Genomic DNA, 24,234 nt, shown 5'->3' on the forward strand with positions numbered 1-24,234 from the left:
TAAAATGAGAAAATCCCTTTAATTGATTGACTGGACTGAACTGACCAGGCATACAAGCTATGGAAATAAAGTACATAAAGGAATAAGTTATAGCAAATGAAATCTTCTGGTCCAGAATATAAGTTACAAATATAAGGCCTGAGAGTGAATTTTAAAGATTCCCTTTTTTTTTTTTTAAGAAATAGTCCGATTCTATGACAAATCCTCTGCAACTCTTCAATTAGAAGCACATTAGTAGGTCAAAGGACTATTCCCATCCGAGTCACTAGGCTATGCCATCACTTCATGATGAGTTGGAGGCCTGAAAATGAAGAGGCCACAGTGCTGATTTAGTGAGCTATGGCTGACGTGGGGATCTATGAGGTACCTGGAGGAACTGTGCTGTACATGATGGGGAGCTAAGCCTACTGGAGGGGCTGTACATCGCGGGAGATTGTGCTGACTTGGGGAGTGGAATCCCATGTTTTACGTGTATATAATTTGATGTCCGTACCCCATTTTTCTACATAAAGGAAATGTGTGCACAGCATTTCCTTAATAAGTAGTAGTATCAGAATTATCCCGTATAATTCTCAGAATTAGTATATATTCAGGAATTGCTTTGCATGCACTTCCCTTGTGTAAAAAAAATGTGTCCAGATATTCTTTTAGGCAAGCTTCAGACCTGCGCTATTATTTTTGTTATTCGGCTCCATCAAAGAAGGCGAATAACAAAAATAAGTGAAGTGCTGCTTCAAGCACATGATGGGCAGGAACTGTGCCCAACAGACCCTGATTGACTATAATGGGGTCTACTGGGTTTCCGTCATGCTGTCCGGTATTTTTCTGCACAAAGTAGCACAGCAAGATACACTGTTATGCCCAGGATTTTATGTTGGAGGCTTCAAAATGAATTTCTGATCTAGATGGGAACAAAGCCTTGTTTAGCAAAAAAAAACAGAAGAAAAAGAAATTATGATTGAAATTGAGAAAAGTTTGGAAAAAGAATATCAAAGATTGTAATTTTAAAAAAAGTTGCGCAACCTACTAAGTGATCTGTGCACTGTGGCATCCGGCGAAAATTCAAGTAAATGTGGCCACGCTGTAGTTTTCTGGAAAGTCGGGTGGTCGGACCCCAGTAGACCATAAAGTGATGACATATCCTAGAGATATGCCATAAAAGTATAAGATGGGTTGCACCCTTTAAACCTAATATTTGCTGTATTCAGACAGTACACAGCCTCTCCTCATCCCACATGGCCATGTCCCCACCTGATCAAAGCATCAGAAGTTATCATATTGATGCTTTTAACTTCCTAGAAGTTTCAGTGGGAGGTGCTGCTCTCTTTACATACTGTATGCATGAGATTTTGACACATTTTGGGCTATTTAGTCTAGTTTACTGTAGTTTAGGCTTCTTGTTAAAAGAGGTCTCTTCTGCTGACCTCTAAGAAATATACCTCAACCCTACATAGATGTATGGCTCTATAAGTTACAGTAGGTCTACTGTAATATTATCTGACCTGCCGTATCCAATCCTTCACACAGTTATCACAGTGCATTCCATGGGCACGTTCTGCTCGCAGTATGCCCAATAATATAATAAATACAACACATACATTTCATACAACAAGCTACAAATAATAAACTGGCCCACAGACATATAAAGGTGCTGCTAAACACAGTGAACCGAGCTGGGTAGAAACAAATAGTAAAGATAAAATAGCTAATAGAAGTCACCGAGAGTTTTCTACATTCTCTGTAGTCTGAGCCCTTTATGTAGCCGACATGTAAACACAAACCTCACAGGAAACACAAATGACGCTTATAAAAGTGCACCCAAGCTTCAACATTGCAAGGCCAAGCTTGTGTACTGGAGAGCCGCCCTGGGTTCTTTATTTTCGGATGTCCGTCAAGGCATGTTGAAAGATTGGTTTCAGGGTATTATAAACCATGGAACTGTCTTCTGAATCTGGTGGAATCTGCAAAATCAATATATCTCAAGGTTATTCATACTGGTGATACAATATACTACAATTTGTAGTGCAAAGGCCAAATGGGCAATAAGTCTCTTTTCCTTATGGCAGCAATATGTAAAAATTGCCTTGCAAAATGTAAAACAGTCCACAGCTTAGTAATTCTGAAGTTAGAGCAGCAGCCAAAGTTTGGCAAGTACACTAACCTACCAAAAGTAATTGGAGAGCTGAGCAAGAATCAAAAGTAGTATTTATTTACATATGTTAATACTTAGTAGGGCTCTTTTGGCACTAATGACATTGGATACTCTATGTGGCATACTTTTTACTAAGTCTAATACACTTCAGCTGGTATTTCCCTCCATTCATCCTGCAAACGTCTAGTAAGTTCTCTCAAAGAAGATGCGATGGCCTGTCTACAATGGTGCACTTAAAATAAATCCTGCTACTTTATCTTCTGATCAGATGAGTGTCCATGGATGTGGGGGATGCCTGGATAGCGCCTTTTACCCAAGTGTGTTGTGCCAACAGTTAAGTACGACGGAGGTTCCATAATGATCTGGGGATGTTTTACGTGGCATGGTCTCGGTTCATTGGTTGGAGTGGTAAAAACCATGAACACGGAGGTGTACCCTGACATTCTAGACAATAATGTGCTGCCGACAATGTGGCAATACTGTTCTATGTCTGGACTGGTCTGCAGAGTCCCGGCCTGAATGTTATTGAATATCTTTGGGACTAATTGCAACGTTGGGTCAAGAAATATGAACAGTGTCCATTTTCTTTACAGAACTAGCCAGTTGTTTGCAAGATGAATGGATGGAAATACCAGCTGAAGTGCATCAGATGTTAGTAGAAGGTATACCACATAGAGTATCCAATGTCATTAGGGCCAAAGGAGGACCCATTTAGTACTAACATATGTAAATAAATACTACTTCTGATTCTTGGTCAGGTTTCCAATTACTTTTGGTAGGATAGTGTATGTTTTATTTACGTATTTACCGCTATTGGAATTTTTCTTTTCAGTTACATTAGGCTTTTTGCAAAAGGGACAGGAGGAATGAGACAAGCTGCAATACTAGTCACAATCACTCATAAGAGCCCCTTCAGAGTACTGATCATGGGGGTCTCACCCCCCAACTATCTAACATTGATGGCCTAACGTAAGGATAAGCCATCAATGTTAAAGGGTAAATAAACTTTTAAGAAACTTCTGATGCCATAGAGAAATATTAGAAGTTTTGGCCTGTAGGGTACGGGTGTTAAGACCCCCACTAATAGGAAAAGGCAGAAGTGCTCGGGTAAGCGCTGTAACTCTTTGGCACTGATTGTCAAGTAGTGTACAGATTCAAAGACTTTTTATCAAGCACATCCACCACTCTTAGTGGAGCCGAAGAAGCACAGTGAACAGATAAGCCCTTCTGCTACTTCATTTTGGTAATTGGTTGGGTTCTCAGCCATCCGAATCCCACTGATCAAAACTTCTAGCATGTCACTATGACATATCAGAAGTTTTCTATAAGTTTAGTTTCCATTTAAAGTCCTAAAGAACACTTTTAAATGGGCTGTCCCATTTAATAACTATCTGATCGGTAGGGTTCCGACCTCTGGGACCATCAACGATCATGAGAACAGAGATGCCGAAGATCTCCGAATGAACAGAATGGTGGTCACCCATGTGCACTACCACTTCATTCAATTCAATGGGAATGCTGGAGAGAGCCAAGCATTTGAAATGAATGGAGCAGCAGTGCGCATGCTTGAACAACCACTCCATTCATTCGTGCACCTTTTGGGCCCCCCATTCTTGTGATCCCAGCAACCGGAATCCCACTGATCAGACAGTGACTCCCTGTGCTGTGGATAGGAGATAACTGCTTTTCATGGGACAAGTCTATCCACACTTTCTACCCTAATGAACTCCTGTGATAGCACATTTGATAACATTCCATTACCGGACAGCATCCTTCCAGATTTGGCTTTACTTCCATTCTAGTCAATGTTTCTAAAATGGAATAGTTAGCTTAGCTTTGGTTAACACATACAGCTCCTGACAAACATGTCCCAGCACATTCTTGTTTATTGCTAATGATGTCTCTTCCTGTATCCAAGAGTCCAAGTATTTCGTCTAAATGGCATGTTAAGACCTGACAATGGCAGAGCAGAAAGCTCATACCCTTAATGCAAAATCTATACTAGCTCCCCTCCCAGCCCTCCCTTCACACTGTATAGGATATATATGCATTCATTTGTATATAGCTCTGTCTAATATCACCACTTCACAGTGTAATAGGCAGGATGCGCCAGTGTACCCTCTGAGTCCAGCTTCAAGTGCGCCCTCTGGCGCAATGCCATCGAGAACCGATCCCGAACATAACTGAATGCTAACTGCTTAATTGCTTTAGTAACTACAACCACATGGAAGCATTTGGCTTTAAGACATTTTCTATCTTTCATACATTCGCCTCTTCCTTGCTGAACCCCCCTGACTCTCAAGTAGCCTCAGGCCAAGTCCATCTTGTGTGTGATCCGTGCTTGGTATTTACTGTTCACTTTTACCACCATAAAATGTGACCTGAATAATTCAAACTTTGTACAAATTTTGGCCTAAAATGTACCTAAAATACCAGACTGCATGGAAATACCAGCTTATATACAAAAGCAATTTACAACATAAAACAGTTGATTGCAGCTATTTTCCCTTCACAGTTTGCAAAGTATTTTATTACGTTTTTTTTCTCCTTGCTTGTATGTTTTTGTATTACTTAAAGAGGTATTCAATGATTTTTCACATTTTTGATATTGATGCCTGACAGGCTATCAACAGATGATTGATGGAGACCCACTGCTCGGATCCAAAAATGATCAGTTCATTTCCAGGGACGCTGCCAATATAGTCAGTGCAGAAAGCACATTGAATTCAATAGGAGCTGCAACTGCAATACCAACATGGGCCACTGCGCTATGGACAGCACTGTCTGCACTGACCAAGGTGACAGTGTCCTTAGAAATCAGTTGATCGCTGGGGATCCGAGCAGCGGGTCACCACTGATCATCTATTGATGACCTGTCAAAGATAGCTAGGATTTAAAAAGTCGTGGAATATCCATTTAACGTGTTCAAATCAAAGATTTTTCATTTTTTTCATACCCACCTTCCAAGAACTACCTCGTTTTATTTTCCCATTGGCATAGCTGTATGAGGGCTTGTTCTGTGGGACATGTTGTATTCTTAATGGTGCTATTTAATGTACCACATAATGTACTGAAAACGGTTTAAAAACTTCTAAATGGAGAAAAATGTGAAAAAAATGCAATTGTGCCAATTTTGGTGGGTTTACTTTTTACAGCTTTCACGGTGCAGTAAAAATAACAGGAAAAAATCACTCTGTTCTGTGCGTCAGTAAGATTAAATTGATACCCCATTTATGTAATTTTTTATGCTTTACTACTTTTAAAAAGTATGGTAAAATTTTTTTAAATAAAATTAGCTTTTTGTCTATATATGCTGATACCCATAACTTTATTTATTTTTTTGTCGATTGCGCTGTGTGAGGGCTTGTTTTTTTGCAGGGCAAGATATAGTTTTCATTAGTATCATCTTTGATCACATATCTTTTTGACCACTTTTTATTTAATTTTTGGGGGAGTTGGGGCAACAAAAAACAACCCTGCAGTTCTGGAACGGTAGTTTTTTGTTTTATGACATTATGATATTGTGATATTTTAATAGTTTGAACTTTTGAAGGTTTGAACATGGCTTTACCAAATATGTCGGGTTTTATTTTCAATATTTAGATTTTTATGAGAAAAATGAGCAGGGGGGAGGTGTTAAGATTTTTTTTTTTTTTTTACTGTTTAAAACATTTTATTAAACCTTTTTGTACAATTTCATTTAGTCCCCATAGGAGACCTGAACTTGCAATCACTTTATCGCTTGTACTATATACTGCAATACTTCAGTATTGCAGTATGTAGTGATTTTTAATATTTTAATATTGCTTATTAAAGGAACCTGTCAACTATGCTGTTGTATACTCCAAATATAGCTGAAACAAAAGTAACCTTTGTCACATGAACATCAAAGTGGTGTCAGTTTAACTACTGACAGTGAATGGTTCCATTAACCCCTTGAGTGGCTCGCCCGGAAATTTTCCGGGACGAGCTCCACTGCTCATAGCAACATAGCCCGGAAGATTTCCGGGCTATGTATCACTATGGGAGCTGCAGAGCACAATGCCACAAGCTGTGACATTGTGCTCTGCCTGCACAGACCCACACAGAGCAGTGCAAGGGCTTTGAAAAACCAGCAGAAGATATTGCCGACATGTCGGCAATGTCCTGCTTTGTTTACAAGTTGCCATAGAGACCATCGGCTTGTCAGAAGCAAGCCGATGGTCTCTGTGGCAGGGAGAGCTGGTTCTTAGCTGTCAGAGGACAGCTAGGTACTAGCTTACAGCAGAGATCAGAGAAAACCTCCGATCTCTGCTGTGTTAACCCTTTACATGCTGCAGTCTATGTGACTGCAGCATGTAAAGGGTTGTCACTGCAGCATGTAAAGGGCTGTCACCATCGGACCCCCGGAATGTGATCAGGGGTCCTGATCGGTCCCTGTGGAAGTCCCCTAAAGGGACAAAAAAAAAATTTTCAAAAATTAAAAAAAAAAAAGTAAAAAAATTATTAAAAAAATTTAAAAAACACTTGTCTCCCTTTACTTTGTAAAAAATCAAAAATACAATCACACATGTGGTATCCGTGTGCGTCGTAATGACCCAGAGAAGGAAGTTAATACATTATTTAACCCCTTAATGACATGGCCCCTTTTTTTCTTTTTTCCCCATTTCTTTTTTTCCTCCCCCCTGTTTAAAAAATCACAACTTGTCCCGCAAAAAACAAGCACTTATATGGCCATGTCAATGGAAAAATGAAAAAGTTATGGCTCTTGAGACGCAACTGCAAAACTAGTTGAAATTCAATGATTAGACCATTTTAAAAAACCTGCCCTGGTGGGCACGACAGGGTGGTAGGAAACCTGCCACTCAAGGGGTTAAGGCCCATTTACACCAGACGATTATCGCTAAGAAAAAATCGCTAATTGGTGACCGTTTTAGCGATAATCGGTGCATGTAAATATGCGCCCATCATCCACTTTTCGGGCACTGCTGGCTGATCGTTAAATTCAAACCAACATAAAAATCGGCCCTCACTTTTATCAGCAGTTCTCCACAGGTGAGTGCTCATAGCATTGTTTCCTCATGGAGAACAAAGGATCTGAGCACAGATAATAGCCTCCGGCTATTAGCTGCATTCAGTAAAGGCTTCATTTGCATACCTAATTGGTATTTAAGTAGCTGAGTAGCTACTTAAATACCACTTAATTTTTATGCATAATGATCGCTCAAAGCTGTCACTCAAACTGTCATTTGAGTGGTCTTTGAGCGATCATCACTCCGTGTAAACCAGCCAAATCATCCAAATTCTGAAAAGTTCCCAAGATTTTGTCCTGTTGAGAGAGGCTCACTATAAGAGAAAGTGCCAATACGTTTAAAAAGGGTTTTCTACGTTTTAACTACGCTGGCCTTTCCTTAGCACCCCATCACTGCAGCACATAACACTGCTATTGTCCATCTTGCTGTGTCTGGTTCTGCAGGTGAGCCACAGACAGCAACTGCACTGCAGTACCAGAGGAAGAATGAGTGTGTGAACTATATCTTCAGTGACCGCGTGTAACTTAGGTCTATACTGGGAGGAGGTTCTCTGTACAACTTTCAAGGTGGACGTGTGAGCGGGAAGTGCAAAGTGTGATGCAAAATGTGCCGAACTTCTCACTTTAGAACATGCCACTGGAACTGTGCTCCCCACACGTCCCAGCAAATACTGAGGAAGAGACTCACTAGCTTCGAAACGCATATATTTCTTGATATATATGGTTATAATAAGGAGAGAAGTTGGGCAAAATACAGTAATCCTATCATTATCTTAGGTCGCAGCTGCTTCCCCCCCCCCCCCCCCAATTTTTTTAATCACATTTTACACATTTGGCACTTTGTCAAGTACTGCAGTAAAGGCGCTGTTTGTACCCGAGTCATCTGGACAGGAATTAGAACTCGTCTGCAGCTTTTAAAAACAGCAGCCATGTGTGTAAAAGAAAAAAAAGTACTAATACTCAAATCATTTTCCCTTGACGATCGAGCACTGCAGCTCCAGCACTGCCTCTGGTCTAGCATGTGGCTGCAACAGCCGATCATTGTCAGCAGCGTTCATGTCCCAGCATTACTGGCGTCACCACCACCAGTGATGAGAGGCATGATGCCAGGAGTCAGGCACAAGACAAATGCAGCCACTGACTAATAGCAGCAGTCACCAGCAGTGCAAAACGTCGTGCAGACAGGTGGGGGAGCTGCCGTGTCCGATCACCGGAGAAAACAAGAAGCGAGTACTAGTTCTGCTGTTTGGTTTACACACATGGCTGCTGTATTTTTTTTTTTTTTTTTTACAAAGCCAGAAAATCCTTTTAAATGGACCCTCTGAATGTTGTCATGTGGCACCCTTATACATGGGTCGAGAAATCATTCAGATTCCTGCGATCAGCGAGAATCTGAACAATTATCATTCAATCTACAGTAACTGCATTCATAACTGAGCGGTGATAAATTTCTTTGTTGCTCAATTTCTGCAGGCATAAAAACTGAATGACGGATCAGCCATGTAAACAGGCAGTTGTTCATTTATGGACGACTGCCTGTTTACTGTGAATGGAGGCGGGTCAGAACGATCCCCGGACGTTCCTCCTGTATTCACTGTGTAAAAGCACAGGAACGATCATCACTGCGATGGCCTGTTGGGCATCTGCGCCTGACAGATTGTCCTGTGTTGAAGCACCCTTACTGACTGCAATTAGAGATGTGACCATGAGGCACAAAATAATGTACAGAATACTAGAAATTATCAGTACATCTTTATGCTAGAGCTCCACAGTGAGGTCTGCGGTTCGTGACTCACCTGCAGCTTCAATGTTTACACTGCGAAAGAAAGCCTGTGAATCACTTGCTGCCATCAAGCCCTATCCTAACAGCGACTTGCTTATGGAACTCCTACGAAGCCTATATAGTTTTCATCACTGGATTACAACAATCCAGGCAATTTATTTGTCACCAGTCTATGTGCATTAGATATTATGATACAGTCTTTGTCGAATATTGTAGCTTAATTTGCCTGTTATTGAGTAAAAAAAAAACTGAAAAATATTCAGTTGCAAGGAGCCGGATATCTCATGTAAACTAGCCAACAATGGTAGCTATCTATACCTCCTTCATACCCGAGGACTTTCCTGCTTAGGATACTGACACCCACGCTGTACATTACCTACCATAGTCAAAGCTGCGATCATTCGGATCAGTATGGCATCCTCCACGTCAACGGGGAGCGGACGCAGGTTATTCACACACTGCAAAATGCACATGATGGTCTGATGCTGCCCCTAGAAGTCAAGAAATACTCGGTAATTCAGTATGGTCACAATAACAAGTTCAGCATTAGAGATGAGCGAACGTACTCGTCCGAGCTTGATACTCGTTCGAGTATTAGCGTGTTCGAGATGCTCGTTAGCGATGTTCGAGTTACTTTCACTTTCATCTCTGAGACGTTAGCGCGCTTTTCTGGCCAATAGAAAGACAGGGAAGGCATTACAACTTCCTCCTGTGATGTTCCAGCCCTATACCACCCCCCTGCAGTGAGTGGCTGGCAAGATCAGGTGTCACCCGAGTATATAAATCGGCCCCTCCCGCGGCTCGCCACAGATGCATTCTGACAGAGATCAGGGAAAGTGCTGCTGGTGCCGGAGCTGCTATAGGGAGAGCGTTAGGAGTTATTTTAGGCTTCAAGAACCCCAACGGTCCTTCTTAAGGCCACATCTGACCGTGTGCAGTACTGTTGAGGCTGCTTTTAGCAGTGTTGCACAATTTTTTTTTTTTGTATATCGGCCGTGCAGAGCATTGCGTCCGCAGTCTGCAGTCATTGTACAGAGTATAGGGCCAGTACTGGTGAGGCAGGGAAAGAGATATTCAGGCTATATAGGCAGTGGGCTTTTTCCAAAAAATTGATCGCCGTCATCCCGCCAGAGGGAAACAGTATACATAATATTATACGCTGCCTACAGTATCTATCTGCTGGGGGTAGTAGTCGTAATTAATACGCAGCTAAGCGTTACAGCAGGCTTGCGCAAAATTGTTTCCTGGATCTGCTGTCTCTGTTACATGATCGCCGTCATCCCGCCAGAGGGAACCAGTATACATAATATTATACGCTGCCTACAGTATCTGTCTGCTGTATCAGCTCAGCATTTTAAAAAAATAGAAGCAAAATACTTAAGGCCTACTACTGGCCTTTGGCCACTTGACTGCTTCTGCGCTGTGAATTCCACTAGCTCAGTCATACGCACCTACGTCTCACTAATGGCGTGCGCAAAATTCTTTCCTGGCTCTGCTGTGCGTTCCGTAAGGGAAGTCAGCCGCCTCCAACCACAGGCCAATAAGCAGCACATTTAATTACTGCGTTCTGTTTCTGCACTACTGGTAATACAGCATGCTGAGGGGTAGGGGTAGGCCTAGAGGACGTGGACGAGGACGCGGAGGCCCAAGTCAGGGTGTGGGCACAGGCCGAGCTCCTGATCCAGGTGTATCGCAGCCGACTGCTGCGGGATTAGGAGAGAGGCACGTTTCTGGCGTCCCCACATTCATCTCACAATTAATGGGTCCACGCGGTAGACCTTTATTAGAAAATGAGCAGTGTGAGCAGGTCCTGTCGTGGATGGCAGAAAGTGCATCCAGCAATCTATCGACCACCCAGAGTTCTGCGCCGTCCACTGCTGCAACTCTGAATCCTCTGGCTGCTGCTCCTCCTTCCTCCCAGCCTCCTCACTCCATTACAATGACACATTCTGAGGAGCAGGCAGACTCCCAGGAACTGTTCCCGGGCCCCTGCCCAGAATGGCCAGCAATGGTTCCTCTCCCACCGGAGGAGTTTGTCGTGACCGATGCCCAACCTTTGGAAAGTTCCCGGGGTCCGGTGGATGAGGCTGGGGACTTCCGGCAACTGTCTCAAGAGCTTTCAGTGGGTGAGGAGGACGATGACGATGAGACACAGTTGTCTATCACTCAGGTAGTAGTAATTGGAGTAAGTCCGAGGGAGGAGCACACAGAGGATTCGGAGGAAGAGCAGCAGGACGATGAGGTGACTGACCCCACCTGGTTTGCTACGCCTACTGAGGACAGGTCTTCAGAGGGGGAGGCAAGTGCAGCAGCAGGGCAGGTTGGAAGAGACAGTGCGGTGGCCAGGGGTAGAGGCAGGGCCAGACCGAATAATCCACCAACTGTTTCCCAAAGTGCCCCCTCGCGCCATGCCACCTTGCAGAGGCCGAGGTGCTCAAAGGTCTGGCAGTTTTTCACTGAGAGTGCAGACGACCGACGAACAGTGGTGTGCAACCTTTGTCGCGCCAAGATCAGCCGGGGAGCCACCACCACCAGCATGCGCAGACATATGATGGCCAAGCACCCCACAAGGTGGGACGAAGGCCGTTCACCGCCTCCGGTTTGCACCGCTGCCTCTCCCCCTGTGCCCCAACCTGCCACTGAGATCCAACCCCCCTCTCAGGACACAGGCACTACCATCTCCTGGCCTGCACCCACACCCTCACCTCCGCTGTGCTCGGCCCCATCCAGCAATGTCTCTCAGCGCACCGTCCAGCCGTCGCTAGCGCAAGTGTTGGAGCGCAAGCGCAAGTACGCCGCCACGCACCCGCACGCTCAAGCGTTAAACGTGCACATAGCCAAATTTATCAGCCTTGAGATGCTGCCGTATAGGGTTGTGGAAACGGAGGCTTTCAAAGGTATGATGGCGGTGGCGGCCCCGCGCTACTCAGTTCCCAGTCACCACTACTTTTCACGATGTGCCGTCCCAGCCCTGCACAACCACGTCTCCCGCAACATTGTACGCGCCCTCACCAACGCGGTTACTGGCAAGGTCCACTTAACAACGGACACGTGGACAAGCACAGGCGGGCAGGGCCACTATATCTCCCTGACGGCACATTGGGTGAATTTAGTGGAGGCTGGGACAGAGTCAGAGCCTGGGACCGCTCACATCCTACCCACCCCCAGAATTGCGGGCCCCAGCTCGGTGGTGGTATCTGCGGCGGTGTATGCTTCCTCCACTAAACCACCCTCCTCCTCCTCCTACGCAACCTCTGTCTCACAATCAAGATGTGTCAGCAGCACGTCGCCAGCAGTCGGTGTCGTGCGGCGTGGCAGCACAGCGGTGGGCAAGCGTCAGCAGGCCGTGCTGAAACTACTCAGCTTAGGAGAGAAGAGGCACACGGCCCACGAACTGCTGCAGGGTCTGACAGAGCATACCGACCGCTGGCTTGCGCCGCTGAGCCTCCAACTGGGCATGGTCGTGTGTGACAACGGCCGTAACCTGGTGGTGGCTCTGCAGCTCGGCAGCCTCACGCACATGCCATGCCTGGCCCACGTCTTTAATTTGGTGGTTCAGCGCTTTCTGAAAAGCTACCCACGCTTGTCAGACCTGCTCGGAAAGGTGCGCCGGCTCTGCGCACATTTCCGCAAGTCCCACACGGACGCTGCCACCCTGCGCACCCTGCAACATCGGTTTCATCTGCCAGTGCACCGACTGCTGTGCGATGTGCCCACACGGTGGAACTCTACGCTCCACATGTTGGCCAGGCTCTATGAGCAGCGTAGAGCTATAGTGGAATACCAACTCCAACATGGGCGGCGCAGTGGGAGTCAGCCTCCTCAATTCTTTACAGAAGAGTGGGCCTGGTTGGCAGACATCTGCCAGGTCCTTGGAAACTTTGAGGAGTCTACCCAGATGGTGAGCGGCGATGCTGCAATCATTAGCGTCACCATTCCTCTGCTATGCCTCTTGAGAAGTTACCTGCAAAGCATAAAGACAGACGCTTTGCGCTCGGAAACAGAGGCGGGGGAAGACAGTATGTCGCTGGATAGTCAGAGCACCCTCCTGTCTATATGTCAGCGTGTTGAGGAGGAGGAGCATGAGGAGGATGAGGAAGAGACAGCTTGGCCCAATGCTGAGGGTACCCATGCTGCTTGCCTGTCATCCTTTCAGCGTGTATGGCCTGAGGAGGAGGAGGAGGATCCTGAAAGTGATCTTCCTAGTGCGGACAGCCATGTGTTGCGTACAGGTACCCTGGCACACATGGCTGACTTCATGTTAGGATGCCTTTCTCGTGACCCTCGCGTTACACGCATTCTGGCCACTACGGATTACTGGGTGTACACACTGCTCGACCCACGGTATAAGGAGAACCTTTCCACTCTCATACCCGAAGAGGAAAGGGGTTCGAGAGTGATGCTATACCACAGGACCCTGGCGGACAAACTGATGGTAAAATTCCCATCCGACAGCGCTAGTGGCCGAAGGCGCAGTTCTGAGGGCCAGGTAGCAGGGGAGGCGCAGAGATCAGGCAGCATGTACAGCACAGGAAGGGGAACACTCTCTAAGGCCTTTGACAGCTTTCTGGCTCCCCAGCAAGACTGTGTCACCGCTCCCCAGTCAAGGCTGAGTCGGCGGGAGCACTGTAAAAGGATGGTGAGGGAGTACGTAGCCGATCGAACGACCGTCCTCCGTGACGCCTCTGCCCCCTACAACTACTGGGTGTCGAAGCTGGACACGTGGCCTGAACTCGCGCTGTATGCCCTGGAGGTGCTTGCTTGTCCTGTGGCTAGCGTCTTGTCAGAGAGGGTGTTTAGTGCGGCTGGGGGAATCATCACAGATAAGCGTACCCGCCTGTCAACCGACAGTGCCGACAGGCTTACACTCATCAAGATGAACAAAGCCTGGATTTCCCCAGGCTTCTCTTCTCCACCAGCGGACAGCAGCGATACCTAAACAATACGTAGGCTGCACCCGCGGATGGAAGCATTGTTCTCTATCACCATCAAAAACGTGGACCTTTGAGCTTCATCAATCTGTGTATAATATTCATCCTCCTCCTCCTGAAACCTGACGTAATCACGCCGAACGGGCAATTTTTCTTAGGCCCACAAGGCTCAGTCATATAATTTTTGTAAACAATTTTTATACGTTTCAATGCTCATTAAAGCGTTGAAACTTGCACCTGAACCAATTTTTATTTTAACTGGGCTGCCTCCAGGCCTAGTTACAAATTAAGCCACATTAACCAAAGCGATTAATGGGTTTCACCTGCCCTCTTGGTTGGGCATGGGCAATTTTTCTGACGTACATTAGTACTGTTGGTACACCAATTTTTTGGGGCCCTCGCCTACAGTGTAATCCAATTAATTTTTTGCCCACCTGCATTAAAGCTGACGGTACATCAGCTGGGCTGGGCACTGCAGTGGGATATATTTATGTACCGCCGGTGGGTTCCAGGGAGCCACCCATGCTGTGGGTCCACAGGGAGTTGTAACTGCATGTGTCTACTTCTAAAGAACCCCAGTCTGACTGGGGCATGCAGTGTGGGCCGAAGCCCACCTGCATTTAATCGGACGTTACCTCAGCTGTGATGGGCACTGCAATGGGATATATTTATGTACCGCCGGTGGCTTCCTGGCACCCACCCATGCTGTCGGTCCACACGGAGTTGTAACTGCATGTGTCCACTTCTAAAGAACCTCAGTCTGACTGGGGCATGCAGTGTGGGCCGAAGCCCACCTGCATTAAAAATGACATTACCTCAGCTGTGATGGGCAATGCAATGGGATATATTCATGTACCGCCGGTGGGTTCCAGGGAGCCACCCATGCTGTGGGTGCACACGGAATTGTACCTGCCTGTGACTATTTATAAAAAACCGCGGTCTGACTGGGGCATGCAGACACCTTGACAGAATGAATAGTGTGTGGCACATAGGTTCCCCATTGCTATGCTATGCCCACGTGTGCAGATCCTGATGGCGGTGGCACAGGATTATATTTCTCATTGCTTCTGTACAGCATTGTGGGCTATCGCCCCGCCCCTTTTAAAGAGGGTCGCTGCCTAGCCGTGCCAGCCCTCTGCAGTGTGTGCCTGCGGTTCCTCCTCATGGCAGACGCACTTACAAATAGACATGAGGGTGGTGTGGCATGAGGGCAGCTGAAGGCTGCGCAGGGACACTTTGGTGTGCGCTGTGGACACTGCGTCGTGCGCGGGGGGGGGGGGGGGGGGTGTGGCAGCATGTAACCCAGGAGAAGTGGCAGCGGAATGTCATGCAGGCAGTGATTGTGCATGGTTGGAGGTAGTGTGGTGCTTAGCTAAGGTATGCATTGCTAGTGAGGGCTTTTCAGAAGTAAAAGTTGTTGGGAGGGGGGGGCACTCTTGCCGCTATTGTGGCTTAATAGTGGGACCTCGGAACTTGAGATGCAGCCCAACATGTAGCCCCTCGCCTGCCCTATCCGTTGCTGTGTCGTTCCCATCACTTTCTTGAATTGCCCAGATTTTAACAAATGGAAACCTTAGCGAGCATCGGCGATATACAAAAATGCTCGAGTCGCCCATTGACTTCAATGGGGTTCGTTATTCGAAACGAACCCTCGAGTATCGCGATAATTTCGTCCCGAGTAACGAGCACCCGAGCATTTTGGTGCTCGCTCATCTCTATTCAGCATCCTTCTTTTTACACGGCCCGCTTATTGGGTACAAATGTTCACCCGATCTGTGGAAAAAGGACATTTGTCAGCTGATTATTGCTTTTTAGCAAGCATAACAATGTTCGCTGATGGTCCGTACATCTCCCCGTGTGAATGGGAAAATATACCGCCATCTTTATGGGAACTAAGTGGGCGCTGATCAACATACTTTGTTGATTGCCGCTGGTTAGCTTGGGCCGACACAGTCATACATCAGTCTACAAGCCACCAACGACTGTTTCCTTTACTACAGCCTCGGAAGTCAAGGGCATCAGCTGTCAGGTCTGACCACTGGTCTTACCACAAAAATACCCAGTGGGACACGGAAAAGTAGACCGGCACCACACTCACATGAAAGTTGACTTAGGCCCCCTTCACACGGGCGCATTTGTGCGCGCAATACACAAAGAATGGAACCCATTGATTTTTCTGCGCATATCGGTCACACAAAAATAAACCGCAGCATGCCCTATTTTCCTGTGCATTTGCGCATCAAAAGTCGCAATAGAAGTAAATGGGGGCGTGCGCAATACGCTAGGAGAAGCGTGAAAAAGAGAAATATAAGAATTAGGCTACATGCACACGAGCGAGAATATGAACTGCATTCTTTTAAATGGACTTACTCACGTGAGCGATTTTTTTCCTTCACCGTGATGCTGCAAGGATCAAAATCCCTGCATATCCTATATTTTAATGTTCCCTTGGAACACCTCGCCCATATGCCATGTGATGTGCATGCCAGTGCGATGTGATGTTTCCCATTAACATCAGTGGGAAACACTTGTGATCCTATGATGCACACCTGAAACACAGGCCTGAGGATCGCTATTTCACCGAAGTGATGCAAGTTGTTTTTAAATAAAAAACGCCTCGCATTTGCTGGTAAAACGCACGTTGGCAGGCATGACATTGGGCCGAGTTTCTCGGACCAATTCCGCGCTTGCCCGCGTGAGTGTAGCCTCATGGATGCAATACAATGTCTTTGTCAGAAGGTGACATCAGTAGATGGGGCTGCCGGGTTCCTCACAAGATGTGGGCAGCACAAGACATGACTTTTCCACGATTACATAGTAATCAGTTGATGAAGACAGTAGGGTTGAGGGTCCTGCTCCAACGAGCTTACATACTACAGGTAATGGGGTGATACAGAAGGTAAAGGGGCTGGAAATGTGCGCGGTATAGCGAGAGGGAGAGTGAGGGATGCTATACACACAGACAATGGTCAGGCCACAGTGGCGGAATCTGTATAACTGCAGCTGTCAGTTGATTACGGCTGGCAGGAACTGCAATCAGTAGGACAGGGAGCATGTTATCAGGCAGAGTACAGCGGGGGTTGGTTTAGGGAATATGGTATGCCTCCCTGAAGAGGTGCGTTTTAGGGCATGCCTGAAGTTGTGTGAGACAGGGATTGCCCGGACAGGTTTTGATAGCACGTTCCACAGGTGATGTTCTGGAGAAGTCTTGGAGGTGGGAATGAGAGGTTCTAATTAAAGGGACACTTAATCTGATTTCTTTAGTGGAGCGGAGGGCGCAGGCTGGGTGGTGGATTGAGATGAGGGAGGCAAGGTAGGGTGGCGTGGTGCTGTGGAGGGCTTTGTGGATGAGGGTGGTGAGTTTGAATTAAATTCTATATTTAAAGGGCAGCCAGTGCAGTGACTGACACAGGGCAGAGGAGTCCGAGTAGCATCTGGACAAGAAGACGAACCTGGCTGCCGCATTCAGGATGGATTGGAGGGAGGAGAGTCTGGCACAGGGGAGGTTGATCAGCAGCGAGTTGCAATAATCGAGCCGACAGTATGCAGTTTATTTCAATTCCTCACCAATTTCATAACTTATGCTTGCTGTCAACGTATGAAACTTTTTTTTTCTTTCCAATGACTAAAAACCTTTCTTGATTGTGTCCAAATGACATGATCAGCATTGGTTTTTTAAAGGGATTTTCCAATGTTTAAAAAAAATAACTTACGGGGGCGTGGCCTGACTGCCGACCGAGCTGGACACATCCCTGTAACCTCTGCTCGTCTAAGCCTTCTAAAAGCTACTACAATGCATTCCAGAAGAGGAAAAACACAATCCGCTGCTCCACTTGCCGGTGGGAGTACAGTGACAGCTAAAAGAAAGATCTCCAAAGCTCCTCCACAGAGAGTATCAAGTTTCTTTACAGCCCGAAGTGCTGATAGAGGAGAGACTGCTGTGCCCCGCAGCTCCCCCCCTCCCTCCTGCTCTCCTGCAGATAAGGAGACAGCAGCTGATTCTCCACACAGCAGAGAGGTTTCTCCCACAGCAGGCATTGCAGAAGACTTTATGGAAACATCCAGAGAGCAGCAGCGATCTCCTGCACTGCAAGAAGGGGTGAGTGCATTCTCCATTAAGACCCCTGTGAAAAGTGCAACATGTAAAATGGCTCCCAGCCACAGCTCTCAATCAGAGGCAAGCCCTTCCCCCACTGCTAGCCTGGAGAAGCAGAGGCAGAGAGTGTCTTCTCCCTCTCCCCCAGACAATATGATAGATCTAACTGCAGACCCTATTCTAAGTCTACCTTCTACAAACCAACCAGCTTCAGAGCTATTCATTAAAAATCTAGTGGTAGCACTGAGAGACTCTATGCAAAAAGACCTGCACAAGCTGTCCTCCTCAGTAAATCCCACAATTCAAGAACTAGGCGACCGAACAGATCACATCGAAAGTAAAATGGCGGAACTGACCTCCTCCCACAATAACTTAATCGACTCGCACTACGCCTTAGAAGAAGAAGTAGTCGCCATAAAAAATAAACTCGCCACATTAGAAGACAGAAATAGACGTAACAACGTCAAATTCCGAGGAATCCCAGAAACTGTCACTCAATCTAATCTGAAAGACTTTCTTTCTCAATTGATTCAAACAATCCTCCCAAACTCCTCAGAGCAAGAACGTCTCATAGATAGGGCACACAGACTGCCCAAACCAAGCTTTATTCATGCAGATACTCCAAGAGACGTAATTGCCAGAATTCACTTTTTTCACATTAAAGAGGCCATGATACAGTCTTCACAGAAAACCAATAATTTACCTAACCCATTTTCTGGCATCCAGCTATTCATAGACCTGTCTAAAACAACAATGCAAGCAAGACGTAATCTGACACCCATTACCACAGCTCTCCGTGCTAACAAAATTCTGTACAAATGGGGATTCCCGACAAAGCTACTAATCCACAAAGATGGCTCCCTGCATATCATTACCAACCTTAAAAAAGGAGGGAAACTTCTAAAGACATGGGGAATAAACACTGCAGAAAAAGCGCACCTGACCCCAGCGGCAAAGACCAAGAAAGCATCCAAAAATGGGACCCATCCTACCCATCCTACCCATCCGTGAAAGTAATTGACAGCTCCATCATCGGGAGACCGTTCTCTACTCTCCGGCTCTTCTGGAAATATTTCCTTAATTCTATTTTTAAGGAAGGCTGACAAACGTCAGGCGAACTTTTCCCTCCCCCCTTTGATAACATGCAGGTATCAAATCCTGCCTTTCTATACATCTTCTGTATATGTTTTGTTTTTCTATCTTATTTTTGCAGGCAACAGAATCGTCCCGCCACAGCTTCAACTCGAGGCGATCCTGCTATGTTCATCTCATTACGTATGTTTAACTGTTTTAATGTTATTATTTATGCAGTCACACTTCACGAACAAAACATCAATGCATCTCACTTAACTAGCCATGACACTTAAAGTCATTTCTCAGAATGCGAGGGGGTTAAACTCACCCTTTAAAAGGGCCTCAGTATGGAGAGACGCTAAACAAACAAAAGCAGACATTGTCTGCCTGCAGGAGACACACTTTTCCTCCATGGCCTGCCCAAAATTCTCCAACAAGAGATTCCCACAAATATTTATGTCTTGCGCCTCCAAGAAGCGAGCAGGGGTCTTGACTGCATTTGGAACTAATGTTAATTTTGTGCTTGAAGAACAACTCGCTGATCCTAAGGGACGATACCTCATCCTTGTAGGTACCCTAAACGAGTGTCCCATTACAATAGCCAACATATATGCTCCGAATAAAGCCCAGATCTCCTTTCTAAACAAAGTTATTAAAAAAGTAAAAAAGATGCAAAAGGGGAAATTAGTAGTCTGTGGAGATTTTAACATAACCCCAGACAGAGAAATGGACTCCACAAACAAACAAAGAACATCTCCCAATCTGTTCCCATGGCTATGTAAGGAGGCACTCTATGACTCTTTTAGGTGTCTTAACTCCACTTCTAGGGAATTCACCTTTTTTTCCCCGAGGCACAAATCCTTCTCGCGCATCGACCTATTTATAGTAGACAGATGGACCCTACCCGCAGTTAAATCATCTGAAATTCATGTAGCAACTTGGTCAGATCATGCCCCAATATCTTTAAAGCTTGATCTAGGACCCCCCAAAGGAACAACAAGAATATGGCGAAATAATATTTCCTTAATTAAATCTCCCAAAAACAAAAAAATAATAGCCGAATCCCTAAAGGAATACTTCAGTCTAAATAACAGCCCTGAAATAAACCCTTTTACCTTATGGAATGCCCACAAGGCAGTGATCAGGGGCACCATGATCAAATTAAATGCGCAATATAAAAAGAACAAACAAAAACAAATTGACGAGCTTCTAATGCAGATTCAAAAATTTGAATTAAACCTACAGAACTCCCCCTCCGGCCCTGATCTATTAGAGCTAGCAAAGACAAGAAGAACGCTCAGATCAGTTCTATTAGAGGAATTCAACAAAAATACTAAATACCTAAAAGCAAATTATTACTCCTTTTACAATAAACCCTCTAAACTAATGTCAAACCTGGCCAGACCTAAACATATCAAAGCAAAAACCCCTTTTCTACTCAAAACAAAAACCCCAAGCATAAAACTCACCCACCCACAGGACATTGCAAACGAGTTTAGCTCCTTTTATGCTAACCTCTATAACTTGAAACTAGACCCAGCAACCCCTCAACCAAATTCAACAATAATTAAGGATTTCCTACAAAAAATAGATCTACCTAGAATTGACACCACAATCCATAACTTGGATAACCCTATCTCCACCGAAGAAGTTGAAAGGGCAATTAAACTCCTAAAAAATTTCAAGTCACCGGGACCTGACGGGTTTGCTAACGAATATTATAAAATATACGCCCACATTCTAACCCCTTATCTTACAAACACATTCAATGAAGCAATGTTAAAAGGAACCATGCCCCCGGAAATGCTACAGGCCACCATTATTACCATTCCCAAGCCGGGAAAGCCAACGGAATCTACAACGAGCTACAGACCGATATCGCTCCTTAATACCGATACGAAATTGTACTCCAAAATTCTAGCCATGAGATTAACTCAGATACTCCCGGCCATAATCCATAATGATCAGGTTGGATTTACTAAAGGTAGACGAGTCTCTGATGGCACAAGACGAATGGTAAACCTAATGTCGGGCATGGGGACAAATCGAGTGCCTTCTCTCCTCCTTTCTTTGGACGCGGAGAAGGCGTTTGACAGAATTCATTGGGACTTCGCATTTGAGGTTCTGAAAAAATTCGGAATAAGGGGAGGCTTCTTAAGAGCAATCAAAGCCCTGTACACAGCTCCATCGGCCAGGGTTTTGGTAGATGGCGCGCTGTCCAACCCATTCCAGATAACCAATGGAACAAGGCAGGGCTGCCCCCTTTCCCCTCTGCTGTTTGTAATAATAATGGAGCCTATGGCAGAACTAATTAGAAGCTCACCGCATGTCAGAGGCTTCTCGATGGGTGGTAGACAGCACAAAATCGGACTATACGCCGATGATGTGCTCCTGACACTCACTAACCCACTAGACTCCCTAAGAGAGATATATAACATCATTTCATCTTTTAGTAGGGTTTCCTTTTACAAGCTAAACATTAATAAATCCCAAATTCTAGGTATCAACATCCCTCCTTCCCTGAAGGAAGCCATTAAAATGGAATTCAAATTTCAATGGCACTCATCAATCCCCTACTTAGGTATAAATTTATGTTTTCCGACAGCAGAAATGATATCTGCAAACTTGGATCCACTCTACACCTCAATACAAAAAGAACTAGAAGAGTTAGGTAAAATTGAATATTCTTGGTTTGGCAGAGTCACACTATTTAAAATGCTGATTCTCCCAAGAATTTTATATATCTTCCGCAATATAGCTCTCCCAATACCGTATAATAAAATTAACGAACTTCAAAAACAACTACTACGATTTATATGGAACAATAAGAGACCAAGGGTCGCATCTTCTATAATCTATCTCAACCGAAGACAAGGTGGTTTGGGGGTTCCTGACCTGTGGTCATATTGCCAAGCCATAAACCTAGACTTATCTAATCCTTGGCTATCTAACTCTGTAACCACAACATGGGCTTATATAGAGAAAAACCTAAATAATAACAGAAGCCTAAGATCCTTGCTGAAAGCGACTGCAATCAGTGGAATATACCCACTTCCCATGGCCAACCTGGACGTACAGAGGCTTTCCCCCCCTATGCTGGCAACCCTGCAGGCCTGGAATCTCTACACCCAGAGACTGAAACCGAGTCCCGATGTGGGCTCAATTGACCTCCCCCTGGAAATACTAACTTATTATATTCCAGATATATCGATCACGAGGTGGCTTAGACTTGGAATCAAACGAGTGCGTGACTTGTTCGCGGGAGAGAAGATTGCTCCCTTTCAGACCTTGAGAATGTCCTTCGGTGTTTCCTCAGATGACTTTCACCTATATTGCCAAATAAGGTCATATTTAAACATGTCCCACTTGGAGAATTGTTCCCTCCCCAAGGGATTGATTGCCTTCCTTTTCAATAAAGGACCAAAGGATGTTTCACATACGAGATATTGTTATAATATCCTGACCGGGGATATGGGTACACAAAAAAAAGTTCATCTCCTAAATTGGGAACGCGACTTAAAAAGCACATTTCCCCATAAACAGTGGATTCTTTCCTTTAACTGGGCAAATAAGTCCACGCTGTCCGCAAACCTTCTCCAGACACATTACAAAGTGTTAACCAGATGGTATTACACACCTGCTAAATTAGCCAAATGCTTCCCCAACACAGACAAACTCTGCTGGAGAGGTTGCGGACAGGAAGGCACGTTAATCCACATACTTTGGGAATGTCAACTCATCCATAAATTCTGGAAGGCGGTCTTCCACACCATACGTAAGGTCACACATAGCGCACTCCCCCAAAGACCAGAATTGGCATTACTGCTACTGAGATGTGACGAGATCCCTCCAACGGTGCGGAAATGGACTTGCCACATGCTTATGGTAGCCAAACTAGCCCTAACCAGGAAATGGAGGTCTAATCTCCCCCCCACAATAATGGAGGTACATGATATTATGGCAGACCACTGCTCATATGAAAAAATCTATGCTCTATCCAACGAAACTATGCCTAATTTCCATCGCACATGGAACCCCTGGACACAATATTATTCTAACATAACCTCCCCTCCCCCTTGCTGAGAAAGTAATCACACATAACGAAACTCAGATATAGATGTTGTAGTGATCAAATGACTGCATTTCAGTTTTCAAGGATTTTTTCCTTAGTTTCATCTTTCTGCTAATTATCTTTAAACTTAATTCTTAACCCACGCATCGGACTATAAATGAAAATTGTGGGAAATAGTCCGATTCACACGGACAAAGTTTTAATTGCTGGACAAAGCATGTGTACCCTATTTTTCTCATGAATATACAATATGTTACACATTGTGCACATGTATTCTCATGTACTGTTTACCCATGTAATAACCCAATAAAAACTATTTGTTAAAAAAAAAAATAACTTACCCTGGGGTACGGAATGACTTAAATAAAATTAAATAGCTACTGTTTTCCCCAACAGTAAGACCTAACCCGAAAGTAATCCCTACCCTGGTTTTCAAGGGAGGCTTGAAATATAAGCAGTCCACTAAAAATAAGCCCTAGCTAAAGTATATGAAAAAAAAAAACATCAATACTCACCTGGTCTGTGGCGTCCCGATGCCTTACGACAGTCCTTGGTGCTGCAGCAAGCTGCCGTGTGCTCCGCGCTGAGATATCATCTTCTTTCTGGTAATGGGGCATTGAATATCCCCGCCCCCAGCAAAGCGAGTGCTGTGATTGGATCGAGCGCTAGCCAACCAAAGCTGGCGTTTGATCATTCACAGCCAAACCCTACCGCAGCGTGGTCATAGATACTCATGCCACATGTCCATATGAGTCTAACGACATTTACCTTCTCTAGCAGGTAGAGGGCGCTGTCTGGGTCACTGCAATAGCTTGCCAGTAAGTGAATGCCGGCCTTCGTGATCATTGGTTCTTTCAGCTGCTCAATCCATGACCACATTAAATTGCTGAGGACAAAGGGGTTTCTTTCGGCACAGATCCGGTCCCAGGCCGTTTCTCTAGAATTCAGCTCTTTCTGATGGAATGGAAGTGAATGGAGATCATATTCAGTTATTGCCAAAAAACAACAAAAACAGGATTTAACAAAACATGATATATGTGTCACATTTATCGATGACATATTCCTATCAGATACCAACAACTATGAAAGTGTTGATCTAATGACCAGGCCTTTCG

General features: G+C 45.2%; 1 protein-coding gene across 1 annotated transcript in view; it reads right to left on the reverse strand.

Moving 5' to 3' along the window:
- Window positions 1–1,024: 1,024 nt before the first annotated feature.
- The window catches only part of PTPDC1 (protein tyrosine phosphatase domain containing 1), a 47,889-nt gene continuing 24,679 nt past the window's right edge, over window positions 1,025–24,234 (reverse strand). The window contains exons 8-10 of the mRNA XM_066594904.1: window positions 23,888–24,073; window positions 9,327–9,437; window positions 1,025–1,961 (exon numbers count right to left, since the gene is read on the reverse strand). Coding sequence (XP_066451001.1) covers window positions 1,875–1,961; window positions 9,327–9,437; window positions 23,888–24,073 — 384 coding nt within the window. The 3' untranslated portion in view covers window positions 1,025–1,874. The remainder of the gene's footprint in view (window positions 1,962–9,326; window positions 9,438–23,887; window positions 24,074–24,234) is intronic.

The sequence above is a fragment of the Eleutherodactylus coqui genome, chromosome 3, assembly GCF_035609145.1.
Source record: "Eleutherodactylus coqui strain aEleCoq1 chromosome 3, aEleCoq1.hap1, whole genome shotgun sequence".
Taxonomy (NCBI): Eukaryota; Metazoa; Chordata; class Amphibia; order Anura; family Eleutherodactylidae; genus Eleutherodactylus; species Eleutherodactylus coqui.